The sequence below is a fragment of the Lactuca serriola genome, chromosome 1, assembly GCF_051521515.1.
Source record: "Lactuca serriola cultivar US96UC23 chromosome 1, Lser_US96UC23_V15, whole genome shotgun sequence".
In the NCBI taxonomy this organism is placed as follows: domain Eukaryota; kingdom Viridiplantae; phylum Streptophyta; class Magnoliopsida; order Asterales; family Asteraceae; genus Lactuca; species Lactuca serriola.
This window is the reverse complement of record NC_136408.1, coordinates 140,753,617-140,767,137: the sequence shown is the minus strand read 5'-3', so window position 1 is coordinate 140,767,137 and position 13,521 is coordinate 140,753,617. Positions and strand designations below refer to the sequence as shown.

The following is a 13,521-nucleotide window of genomic DNA, read 5'->3' as shown; positions in this document are numbered from 1 at the left end:
TCCTTTTTATAACAGAGAGGGAGTATTTTGGTGAGAAGGAAGGTGTATCAAGTGTTTAATTTTTTTTGACATTGTGTTGTGATGAAAGGCCTCACCACGTCGTGATGGCCATTTGAATTTGAGATAAATTGTAACGTATATATGCCGCCACACCGTGGCAAGTTATCCACCACACCGTGGAGGCCAACAAACTACATTGTTGATTTCATTCCAACTTTGGGATCAACTTTTATCCCATCTTCTAACACGCAGAACTTCTTCGTTTCTAACACGCTTTCCATGATCTTTATATCCATACAAAAGTGTTCATATGATCTACAAATCTGATAATTCATTTCTTACTGACTTAATACGGGTCTTCACCTATTAAGTCATAAAGTTGTCCCTAAAACATAAAATTTCTCATTTTATCCTTTTTGGCCAAAATTCATCTTCTTATGCATTCCTTCTCTTCAACTTACTCTTTTAACCTCATATTAGTGACATAAACTCATCTTGGTTATTTTCATGTACTCAAAACTTCATAAACTTACTAAATTCTCATTAATGACCATTTTTCCTTTTGATCAATATTTGACTAAAAGTCAAATCTCTCTAAATTTCATGCTATTATAATTACTTTTTTTTTGTTTTAGTTTTTTTATGTTTTTGAAGATTTTATTATATGCTCATATTTTATATTTTTTTTTTCATTTGTATTGTTTAGGTTTGTTTTTTTTTCTATTTGTATTAAACGTCATGTTTCCAATCTCTAAGATGTGTTTTCTCTCAATATATTAAACTTTGTTCATAAAATACATAATTTATAATGATACCAAATGGTCAATGACCTAGCGGTATAGAGTGATCATCTCATATGAGAGGTCAGGGGTTCAAGTCTCGGTGGAGACATGGGTGGTTTGCCATTTAAAAAAAAAAAAAAAAAAAAAATGGTATTAGTTTAAAATGCTAAAAAGAATATGGCTTTGAACTCTTATTACTTATTTAAATTTTATATTATTTTATAATTCTATTGCATATTTTGACAAATCGATACATGCCTTAAACACCATAAACTATTCTTTATTGATAATGGAGATATTCTCAATGATTTTATCAAGATTTGAATGCAGTAAACGCTACAACAGAGTTGTGTCCACCAAAACCCATTGAATTTGAAATAGCTGCATATCCAAAACATTGATTTAGTGAAATTAAAAAATCGTGGAATATTCCAAACGCAAGGTAAATTTAAAAAAAAAAAAAAAAAAAAAAAAAAAAAACTCACCAACGTTAATCTCATGTTGTTGCTTTTGATTTGCAACAGTGTCAAACTCCACCCTTGGTTCTAGGTTCTACATTTGCAACCAAAACACAAGAATTTAAGAATAAAAGAGCAGTGTATAACGATTAGAATATTGGTATCACATACAAATTGATTGATGGTAGGATGTAACCATCCTGTTTGAATAGCTTTAATTGTAGCAATGGCTTCTAGACTTCCAGCTGCGCCCATGCAATGACCTATCATTGACTGAACAACATATAAGAAGATAATTTCAATATAGACTTCATGTTATAGAGATAACTTAGACGATCATTGTGTTTACCTTGGTGGCATTGATTTTTGTCCATGAAGTGTTCTTGAATACGTTCATAAGCGATTTTAATTCAATGGGATCACCAACCACAGATGAAGTGGCATGTGCATTAACGTAGTTTACCTGCAAAAATTATTTAGTTTCTTGAGATATTTGAACATCACCAATGTTAGAACTCATATAGAGCTTCACAACACTACCATTGGTTTTTGTAGCAAGCCATATCATATATATACCTTTAAGATTCATAAACTTAACCTCATTATCCATAATATTTTTTCAAAGATTATAAATTGGTCTCGCATTCTTATTTTTTAATTTATATTTCAAATAAGATACCAAGAACAAGTTCAACTTTTTTATTTTATAGAAAAACTAGATTTATAACAATATTTTTTATATCCACTATTCTTAAATCTTTTTAATATTTACATCTAGTCTTTCATCTTCTTCTTTACTAATTTTCTCTACAAGCATATTATACCATCTCAAGGTTTATTATTAATTCATTAGGCAGTTTTGAAGAAGATTAGAATGATTATGTGTGTGACACGCTAGTTATGAACTAATCGATGAATGTATTGTAATGTTGGAGACAATGACATAGAAGATCTAATGAAGAAACTTATAATATATAAATCTTTGGAATGAAACATAAACCAAAATTAGGTTACGAATATAATTTAAAAGTAAGTTGTAATTCAAAGAGGCACTAACACTATGGTCTATCTCCTACATATATTGCTTTGCAGGATTAAAATCCTAATATATATATATATATATATATATATATATATATATATCACGGTTACAAAATTAATTAAACTTTCATAGTAAAAACTCAAAATTATTAGTCAATTATTAATTAAAAGATATTATTTTTGTAGTTATATAAAGTTATAGTCATTGATTTAAATAAGTACGTGACCTTATAATCTGTATTAATTTTATTTAATTTAATTTTAACTTTTATTTTAATGTTATTTAATTTAATGTAATTAAAGTGGACAATTTAAATTTTGAAATTTGAAATTGATAAATTATAATCAATAAATTGACATGTGACATGACATTAATATAAGGCCTAATAAGGTAATACATGCCAAAAGGACAATCAACTTATTTCTTTATTAAAATAAGGATATATATATATATATATATATATATATATATATATATATATATATGAAAAAACATCATAAATGGTCCCTGTAGTTTCCCAAAATCTGAAATTTATTCCTCGTGGTTTAAAAACCTCATAGATGATTCTTGTGCTTTCAAAACTTTTGATGTCTGGTCCTTTTTTGCTAACTCTGTTAGCTTTTCACCGTTAAATGAAGGGTATTTCTGTCATTTAACTATCTAGGGACCTTTGATGAGGTTTTCGTTTCTTTTATTTTTTTTGAAATTAAATTTAATATCCAAGGTCTCTCTCCCCCCCCTCCCTCTCTCTTTCTCTCTCATACATACACCATAGCCATACCCCCACCTTATCCTACTCTTTGTCTGCCATTACCACCACCATCGCCACCACCGTCCACCATCACCACTGTCATCATTAGACCAAAATCACCACCCTTATTTCTCAATTCCAACACTACAAAACACCATAGCCATCGTTACTTCCACCTACCAAACCACCACATAACCTTCACCACCGCCATTATCTTTACTAATACCGTATTCTTCATCTTCTTCATTGAAATTGTTCATTTTTTTCTCCCATGTGAGTACCCAATCAATAATGAGCAAAAACAACCATCTCATTCATTAAACCAATCAAAAGTTCATACTACACTAGAACTTAGACCTTCAAAACTATCAGATGCAAAAACAGTAAAAAATCGGAGATCATTGCTTCAACAAGTCGAAAACGAAATTAGGCAAAACCCCCAATTAATGAAATCGATTAAACCTATTTTGGAAGCCGCCAAAGCAGTTTCTCTGAAATCAAATGCTAGGGTTTCCAACATTTACACAGATCGAACAACCATAAACCCTCCACCAGCGATGCAATTAGCCATCAAATTCACAACTCCACCAGACAGAACAACCGCCACAACAACATTGGTATCTTAGGAGGTTTTTCTAGTGGGGATGAAGAAAGATTAATTGGTTTTGAAATTGAAATCTAGTGGAATGAAGAGAGGCTTCCGACTTGAAATCCGATGAGGATGAAGAAAGATTTCCGGTGATGCTATGATATCCGACGAGCAATGACGGGGAAGCGATGAAGCTTTTAGACGGGGCCACTGGACATCAGAGGCGATAGAGCTATCGGAGGAGGTGGGAATCAGTAACGCCAATGGTGGGAGGTTTGGTTCACCAACAGTCAATCGATGGATGATTAGATTAGGAAGCAAGGATCGATGAAGGTGAATGGTTAGGTAGGGGAAGAATATGAGTGGGGATCTAGTGTATGTATGTGTTTGGAGAGAGAGAGAGAGAGAGAGAGAGAGAGACCTTTTATATATTTAATTATGTTTAATTTTTTCTTTTTTAAAAAAATACATGAAAACATGATAAATGGTCCCAGTTGTTGTTAAATGACAAAAATACCCTTCAGTTAATGGACAAACTTAACGGAGTTAACAAAAAGGACCAAGCATCAAAAGTTTTGAAACACACAGGGACCATCTATGAGGTTTCTAAACCACGTGGACTAAACTTCAGATTTTGGGTAACCACAGGGACCATTATGATGTTTTCTATATATATATATATATATATATATATATATATATATATATATATATATGTGTGTGTGTGTGTGTGTGTGTGTGTTTGTGAAGTGTTCGTAAATGTCTTTTATTGTTTCAAAACGATCTTGTTAGAGCATTGCAAAGCTTCAAACCTTGATACAACCACATAAAGTACCTATGTTGTCCATCATTTTCAATGTATATACACATGTAGTAAGTGGTAAATGGAATGATTTCCATGTTCACATGTCTTTTCAAATTTTCAACATATAGAAGATTATTTATTTCCATTGTCAATTACATGTACACCACTATAACATACAAACAATAATATAATGTTGGATTTGTACCACTTCCCCAAGTTAATTATTCATTGGTTTTAAATTGAACGATGAGATGAGACGTTTCAAAACCTTTAGCCCATTGTTGTTAGAGGCATTCAAACCAAATTCACAAGAAAATGGGCACTTTCATCTTTTTGAAGCTTATAGAAGTGGACCATGCCACCATCCGATTCATAGTATAATACATTGTTCAGATTTTCAATCAATATTCAACATGACGTAGGCTATGTTTTTGTTTTATTGTTTTGTAATTTCATTTATAGTTAATCTTGTAATTCCATATTTAATTTGTACTATAATTTATGAATTTTAATAATTTGATGTGAATTACGTGTTTATACTTTTATGTAATTATAATTGTGATAATTAATATTCAATACTAGCATTAACTGTGGCCTCCTCAACTCTGAAATAGCTATATTCTTAACCTAATTTCAGTTAGCACCCCGCCAGACCATTAACTATGGCCTCCCCAACTCCATCATCATCGATTCCAGCTGCCCATCGATAATGACTACCTCTACTACCATTATTGTCGATTTCAGCCTATTCGCACACATATTCACCCTTTCTTTTTCTGATTTTATTTCTTTTGTTGATATGTGGTTTCCTCTATTGTGATTTATATATTTATAAATGGACATTATTGGATATTTTCAATAATTTTTAATGGAATGGGATTCTTGCTCTCTAGTTACAAGAAAAGTATGGATCCAACAAGTTGGATGACGAAACATGTATTTTTTTTATTACTTTTAGGAGTTTTCTATTCTAATTGTTTGATATTAAGTTTTTTTTGTCTAAGATTTGGAACTGCTCTCAATATCTGGTCTATTTTTTGTTTCTTCATGTTTTTTAGTTCTATAGGTAACAATAATTACCTTTGTGTGAATGTAGATTGAGAGAGAAGGAGATGTCTAGGTTACCAAAAGACGAGTACAATTGTGTGTTCAAGGTCGTGTTGGTATGAGATTCAAGGTTCGACAAATCCAATGCTCTCTTTTGATTGAAAGTGATTAAGTCATCTAGGCGAGTTGATTTCGTTAATGTGGGCTTGAACGACATCATTACATGATAAGTTTGATAAGCTCTTTGCGCTCATAACCATATATCTCTTATTTGTAATTATGATTTTGGTCGTCTTCACTATAAGTATGATTATTTCTTTCTTTATCCAGAGTATGAAATTATTTTTTCTCATAATCATAAACCTCTCTCCCAGCTACATCTTGTAATCACAAATCAATAAAAAGTGGCATTTTATGAATTTATTTTTTCTCAAAATGTCTATTCTTCCTACTAGTTCAATTTCATTTATTATCTTATAGAAGATAGAGGAATTGTTTTATTAGTTTAAACAACCACCACCTACTTAGGTAATTTGAGTGAATTTGAATGCTTTTATTCAAAAGCAAGATGGTCAATGATATGAAACTAGATTATTCTTTCTTTTCACAGCCTTGGTGAAGCTAAATAAGAACTTGACACATGATGGGTATACCCATTGGAATGTTGAAAAAAAAAACAAAGTTGTTGAAAACAACTCTTACATTGCTCAGATTTACTATACAACAACAAATTTTTTATAATACTAGAAGACTCAACTCAAAATAGAAATTTATGGAATATATGAGTTTATACCATGTGTAAGTGTTTGATATTTAAATAAGTAGTATGGCTATAAACGAACCAAACAAAGACGAACGAGTTCTTATTCATGTTCGTTTTTTTAAGTTAGTCGAATAAAATGAACAAACACAAACTGATAAATGAACGAGTTTTTTTGTTCATGTTCCTTTGTTTAACAAATTACATTGTTCATGTTTATTCGTTCTTGTTCATGAATATGCTAAACGAACGAACATATAAAAGAACGAATATAAACAAACATAACTGAATATATATATATATATATATATATATATATATATATATATGTATATATATATATATATATATATATATATATATGAACATATAATATAGTAATGTAATTAAACACAATTAAGCATATATAAACATAAAAGGAACTTATATGAACGGGCATAAACGATCGTTCACAAACATAATCAAACGAATGGGACCGATGTTCATGTTCATTGATTTAACTAAGTGAGCAAGAATTTGTGTCCATGTTCTTTCATATATTAAATAAAACGAACTTCTTGTCGTACTGTTCATGAACACTTCGTGAACAGTTCGTTGAATTTTCAGTTCCTTTACAACCCTAATTAATAGGGATTCTAATCAGTATAATAAACAGGCCTAATCCATCCATTAGAGAATTAACGAAAAATTAACTTTCCTTTTTTATTTGTATTTGTATATGTTCATAGTGTTATCTCTCCTGTTTGATTTGTATTTATATGTTTATAGTGTAAGTTCATGAAGGACCTTACCATCATTTTCTACTAACTTCACCACCTCAATCTCTACTAGAAACTCCTATTTTTAATGCTTAGTCAAGTAATTTTGGGTTTTTGTTCATGTTTTATATCGGAACATGGGTACTTATCTAAGATCCCAATCAACTTCTGTTCAATGATTTTTAAGCCTCAAATTGGTTCGTTTTATATATAAGTTTGGAACTTTTTGATAATATATAACTACTTTTTTAATCATAAATGTACTTTCAAATTGATTTTGCTTGATGCTGGTTAGCTTTCTACGGGTCTAATGAAGGAGTGGTAATTAGTGTTCCATTTATTCATGAATTTTACAATTTTTGTTTTCAAATAGGTTTAGGTTGAAATTCTCCATCCAATATCCCACATTTTCACATGTGGTCGCTCTATCTATGATAAAAAAAAAATTAATAATAGTCGGTTGTCATTTCTTGCACTTAACCCCATTATTTTATCGTGACATGTTTGATTTTGAAAAATAATTTAATAAGATATACTAAAAAAACTATATATTTTTATCATGACATCTTTTGGAGGGTAAGTTTTGCCCTCTTTGGAATCTGCATATGTAAATCCTAGTTATAAGTCATATATTTGTGTTTTTCAAATCATGTGTCTCTTACAATTATTATTGTTGATAATTCTACAAAATACAGAATAACCAGTCCCAATCTTTGTGGATCGTGCATGTGTCATGTTTTACATAACCCGGTAAACATTTCTCCATGTTGCTATATGATTTTATGCCAGAATGATAGTTTTATATCATATAGTTTCTTTAGGACTTTTTATTAATATTTTTTAATAGTAGCTACTATATGTTTATAGTGTTTTGTTTTCATATTTGTAGCTTATTGGTCAGTGAGTAGACGAAGGAAGAGCCGAAGCTGGAACGTGAAAAAACTGAGGTCAAAAAACAAGAATTCACCAAGATGCATACCGAAATCTTAAAGAGTATCCAAGGAAATAACTTACCCATCTAATTAGAATTTGAAAATTTTGATTTTTATGATTTGGTTTTGATACTTGAAATTGTTTGTTAGTTGAATATTAATATTTATTTCATAGTCATAAATAATCATTTGATTTTGGGGGTATAAACATTGAATTTCATTTTTGAATTTTGCTTATAGAATAGCAACATATTCAATGGAATAGATTGTCTCTCACTTACACATAATTAATTGTGGATTAACTACGAAATTTACTAGTTGCATGAGCTAATCGCCAACAGATTAACTGCGGAAATTAGCAATGAAATCCAAACGTTCTCAAATATTTTTTGGGTAATTTGTGTCATAGCTAATCTGTCACTAAATCCGTCGCTCACAATTAGCAAGAAGAGTTTTTCGACTCACAATCCAGTCACAGTCGCCGCTAATAATCTTTTAGCTTCGAAACTGTCTGTTAGTGATACATGTATGTCTAAGTGCATATACAAATTTGGTAAAGACGAAATATATAAATACAAAATACAAAACGATATAAGTATAATTTAGTCTATAAGGTAAGGGTTCGTGTTGTATGTTTTAAGGACCATTTGTGTAAATTTCTTAATAACTAGGCAAGTGTCCGCGCGTTGCGCAAAAACGCTTATATAGTTGAAATCTTTACAAATATATGTTTTCTTAAATATAACAATAATGTTATTGTTAAATTTGATATACTAATTCGTATGTTAAGTTGCTATTATATATTGATTATTTTGAATTATACGATAATATATACATATACTAAAACTGTATAATCTCAATCGTTTCAATGACATCTACCTGCCGGTTACTCATGTATAAAAATAAAAAATGATATATAGTTTAATGTTATATATACTTGTTGTTATTGTTAATTAATTTTTTAAAATTTGTTAACTTAACGTTTTAATTTCTATCATTATAATTATTTAAAACACTAGACATTGTTTTTTGTTTTTAAAAGTAACAATATTTTAAAATGATAATGTTTTATATACAACATTTTAAAACTAATATATTAAGTATTATATGTTAATGTTAAAAACATAACTTTATAAGTAAAAGTAAATATATTATTTTAATATTAAAATTTAGTTTATATATGATTACATTTTATCTTAGATATATATTTAAACTTATTAACCAACTTATAATCATTATTAAAGAGAAATTGAAAAGTAATTGGACTTTCAAATAAATGTGGTGAAAGGAAAAAATGTTTTCTTTATAAGTATACTAGGCGAACACCCGCGTATTGCGCAAATTACAAGAATGTATTTGAAATATTTACAAATATTTTTTTTAATATATGAAGGATGTTGTTAGATCTTATATAATAAATCTTATAATAAATTGGTATAAACATTATTTGTTTTAAATTAAATGATAGTGTAGACATTTTTTAAAATTATATAATCTTGATTGTCTCAATGGTCTCTATCTATCGGCTACTCATGAATAAAATTAACTATAACATATGGTTTTATGATATTTATAGTTTTGTTATAATTAATTAATTTTTAAATGTTTATTTGCTTAAGATTTTAATTTTTATCATTGTAATTATTTAAAACATAAACATTGTTATTATTTTTAAAGGTGACAATATAAATTTTGTATATAATGTTACTTTTAACTATTATTGTTGTATGTTATATAAAATAATGTATTTGTAAACTCTTAATTATTTTAATTGGTTTTAGAAATTTAAATTTTTTAAAATTTATTTGATGAATATTGTTAGTTTCTTTGATTATAATTATCTAAAACAACAAATATTTTTTGTATTTTTAAAGATAACATTATAATTTTTTATATAATATTAATTTTAACTATTATTATTTTATGTTATTTTTAAGCTATTTATTTAAAAACTCTTAATGATTACAAAAAATAGTTTAATGGTTTTTTTTTGTTTATTTAGGATTACAATTTAGGTCTAGCATTCTACCTTATAACTTTTAACTATTAATAAATTTTTCTCATGATTTTTTTCAAATTGAACTGAAATATTGATTTAAGTTAACTGTTTGACATTATATTAGAATTAAAATTTAACTATTTTGTATAAAATCATAAATTATATAAAATTTGTGACTTTAAAATGATAACTACTCATATAAGACAACCTATTTAAGCTAATAAGTTAAGTACAATACATTAAAAAGTTAAAGTCATAATGTCATAAATAGAAGTAAAATGTGATTTTTGTAATATTGTACTTTAGTTAATATATGATTAGAATTTAGTTTTTACATTAATTTAACATTAATAACCAATTTATAATTATTATTAGAAAAAAATTGAAAAGTCATGGAAGTTTCAAATAAATGTGGTGTAAGTAAAAATGCATCTTTTATAAGTATAGTAGGCGAATGCCCACACGTTGCGCAAAAACACTCATATTGTTGAAGTCTTTAAAAATATATGTTTTTTTAAATATAACAATAACGTTGTTGTTAAACTTGATATAATAATTCATATACTAAATTAATATAATATATTATTTATTTTGAATTATATGATAATATATACATCTATTATAACTGCATTATCTCAATCGTTTGAATAACTTTTATCCACGAGCTACACATTAATAAAATTAAATATAATATATTGTTTAATGTTATTTATACTTTTTTTATTGTTAATTAATTTTTAAAAATTTTTTTTCATAATGTTTTAATTTCTATAATTATAATTATTTAAAACATCAAACATTATTTTTTTATTTTAAAATTAACAATATAATCATTTATATAGAGTTATTTTTAACTATTATTATTGTAGGTTATTTTAAGCTACTTATTTGAAAATTTTTAACGATTATAAAAATATTTTTAGGAAATATTTTAGTTAAATAGATATTACAATTTAATTTTTGCATTTATCACTACAATTTATTTTTTTTAACTATTTATAAAATATTCTTTGATTTTTTAATTGAAACTGCTTATTAAAATCAACTTATTTAGCTTATTATTACAACAATAACCACCTGACTTTTAAGGATATCTATCCAAACAATTACACTTAGGAATAAACCATAAACAATAAACACTTTTTTTCTGTCCAAACACCCTTTAGTACATTTTATGCCACATAACCATAAGCATTCTACTATGAGTATTGAAATTTGTGAAGCGGTTCATCCGTTCACGGTTTTTATGGACATTTGAGAAAATGGCATAGTGGGTGCTCTTAGTTAATTTAAATTTCCCTAAAATATGACTTGTTCGACAAAAAAAAAACAAACAAATTAACAAACAAACAAACTCGGAGGAATTAAGTGAAACATACCTCTTCTGCCGACACACCAGCATTAATAAGGCAGCTTTGTATGCAATACGAAAGACAAAGCCCATCAGATCGTGGATTAGTTACATGATAAGCATCACAATTTACTGCACCTCCCAAGTATTCAGCAAGTATCGGAGCATCCCTTTTCATTGCATGTTCTAAACTCTCCATCACCTAAGAAAAGAAATATAAAATATATATAAAACCAGATTGATCTTCAAGTAGAAACAGCTAGAAAAAAAAAGTTTTGCTTTTCTCCATCATCATTATGATTGTGGTCTTAATACAATTTATAGACAGTGAAGTCCAACATGGGTGGTAAGTTTACCAAAACACCAGCACCTTCACCCATCACGATTCCATCTCTATCCATATCCCATGGTCTAGAAGCAGTCTTGGGATCATTATTTCTCTTAGACAAAGCATTACATGCAGCAAAACCTCCAAATCCAACTGGAATACAAGAAGCTTCGACGCCACCAGCTATCATCAAATCAGCATCACCTTCACGGATATGATTAGCAGCCGCATAGAAGCAAAAATTAGATGTCGCACAAGCAGCTGAAATGGAGTAGCTTGGTCCCATATATCCAAGATCAATCGCAAGTAACGCTGAACCCATGTTTGTTATGTAATAAGGTGTAAATAAAGGTGATATTTTTTCATAACCTCCATCTATTAGAGACTCTACAGCGTCAGAAAATACACTAACACCTCCCATTCCTGATCCAATAAGCACCCCAGCACGCTCCTTATCAATCTGTACATGTCAGAAAACATCGTCATTAAATTAACCATTGGACTTTATATTTGACGACATAGAAATTTTGATGAATGAAGAACCTTTGAGCGTTTATTGACTCCAAGAGCAGCATTTTCAAGAGCTTTTTTCCCTGCAACAATGCAATATCGTTGACAATCATCAAGTCCGAGGTCAACTTTGCGATCAATGAAGTCATGTGTTTGGAATCCTCGAATTTGGCCACCAATACGTGTGGGGAGATTGGAGGTATCGAATCGATCAATTAAACTGATTCCACTCTCTCCAGCTAATAATCTTTCATAGTATGTATCAACGTCGTTCCCAAACACAGAGACAAGACCCATACCCGTTATAACTACCCGTTTTTTTGGATCTTTTTCCCGTTTAGGAGCTGTTATAGAAGCATGGTTAGATAATAGATGGGTACGTATAGCAGTGGTACGTGCTGGTAATCTGTCAATAATGAAAAGAGATTGCTTTCTTGGTGGGCCAGTTAGGGACACCCACGGAGAAGGTGATGTCTGGAGAAGAGCATGAGCTTCCATAACTGTATAGAGCTTGATGTATGATCAAGATGGTTAAATTGTTAAAATGATCCGAGAATTTTAAATCAGGTTTCAAGAACTTCAGAGTGTGGTATCGCTATGCGTGTTTGTTGGTTTGTGTATATATAAATAGAGAGAAAGAGAAAAAGTGAGAGAGAGAATCAACTTAAGATGAAAAGTCATATATTTGTAACAGCATAAGATCATCTACTACGGATTTATACGACCACTAAGAGTAGGGGCCCAAACCAATTTTAAAACAAAAACATATGAACACGTTCATTTTATATATATATATATATATATATATATATATATATATATATATATATATATATATATATATATATATATATATATATATATATATATATATATATATAAAAGTTTGAGAATGAGGGAATCATTCTCAGCTAATCATTTTTATATATGTAAACACATTTAGATTAAGTCATTAAGGATACACTGTTCTTCTGAATCGTTCATCTTTTCTTCATAAACACCATATGTTATTCATTAATCTGGATCGTTCCTCTGTTCTTCAACAACATCATATGTTTTCCATCAACATCATCTTTTTTTCATCAACGTCATCTGTTCTTCGTAAAAAAAAATATCAACGTCATCCGCTCATCATAAAAAAACATCGACACTTCATAAAAACATCAAATTCTTTATCAAAAATCTTCGTTATTTCATCAAAATGTAGTGATTCATCATCATAAACGTTTATTTGTACTATTAAGTGTAAGTCGTGATTTAATCTTGTCCAGTTTCGTTGATGTAAAGCAAAATTGTTAAACATAATCCATATTTATCAATGTCACATTATTTAGCGATCACCAGTCATTGAAACTTCATCAATCGAAGATTTACCAATATCAAACAACAGATAGCAATCGAAAATACAT

At 28.8% G+C, this 13,521-nt stretch overlaps 1 protein-coding gene across 2 annotated transcripts; it reads right to left on the bottom strand.

Annotated features, from left to right (window-relative positions):
- Positions 1-1,019: 1,019 nt before the first annotated feature.
- Positions 1,020-12,782, bottom strand: LOC145071185 (3-oxoacyl-[acyl-carrier-protein] synthase I, chloroplastic-like). 2 transcript variants are annotated; one of them, XM_079018109.1, is made up of 7 exons: positions 12,146-12,782; positions 11,631-12,062; positions 11,303-11,476; positions 1,590-1,703; positions 1,412-1,513; positions 1,268-1,334; positions 1,020-1,163 (listed from the first exon to the last, which is right to left on the bottom strand). In XM_079018109.1, the coding sequence occupies exons 1-7, from the start codon at positions 12,608-12,610 to the stop codon at positions 1,096-1,098; spliced, it is 1,422 nt and encodes a 473-aa protein (XP_078874235.1). In that variant the 5' UTR covers positions 12,611-12,782; the 3' UTR covers positions 1,020-1,095. The 2 variants fall into 2 exon arrangements, 1 of the variants encoding a protein (XP_078874235.1); XR_013690294.1 differs by lacking the exon at positions 1,020-1,163 and having other exon boundaries at positions 1,412-1,503.
- Positions 12,783-13,521: the final 739 nt, after the last annotated feature.

What these genes read in the sequence shown, in the direction of transcription:
- LOC145071185 (XM_079018109.1), bottom strand. Translation starts at nt 12,610, where the DNA reads ATGGAAGCTCATGCTCTTCTCCAGACATCACCTTCTCCGTGGGTGTCC. An exon ending in CAAAAATCAATGCCACCAAG is followed by an intron (nt 1,514 to 1,589) that starts GTAAACACAATG and finishes TATGTTGTTCAG; the next exon opens with TCAATGATAGGTCATTGCAT. An exon ending in ACAACATGAGATTAACGTTG is followed by an intron (nt 1,164 to 1,267) that starts GTGAGTTTTTTT and finishes TTGGATATGCAG; the next exon opens with CTATTTCAAATTCAATGGGT.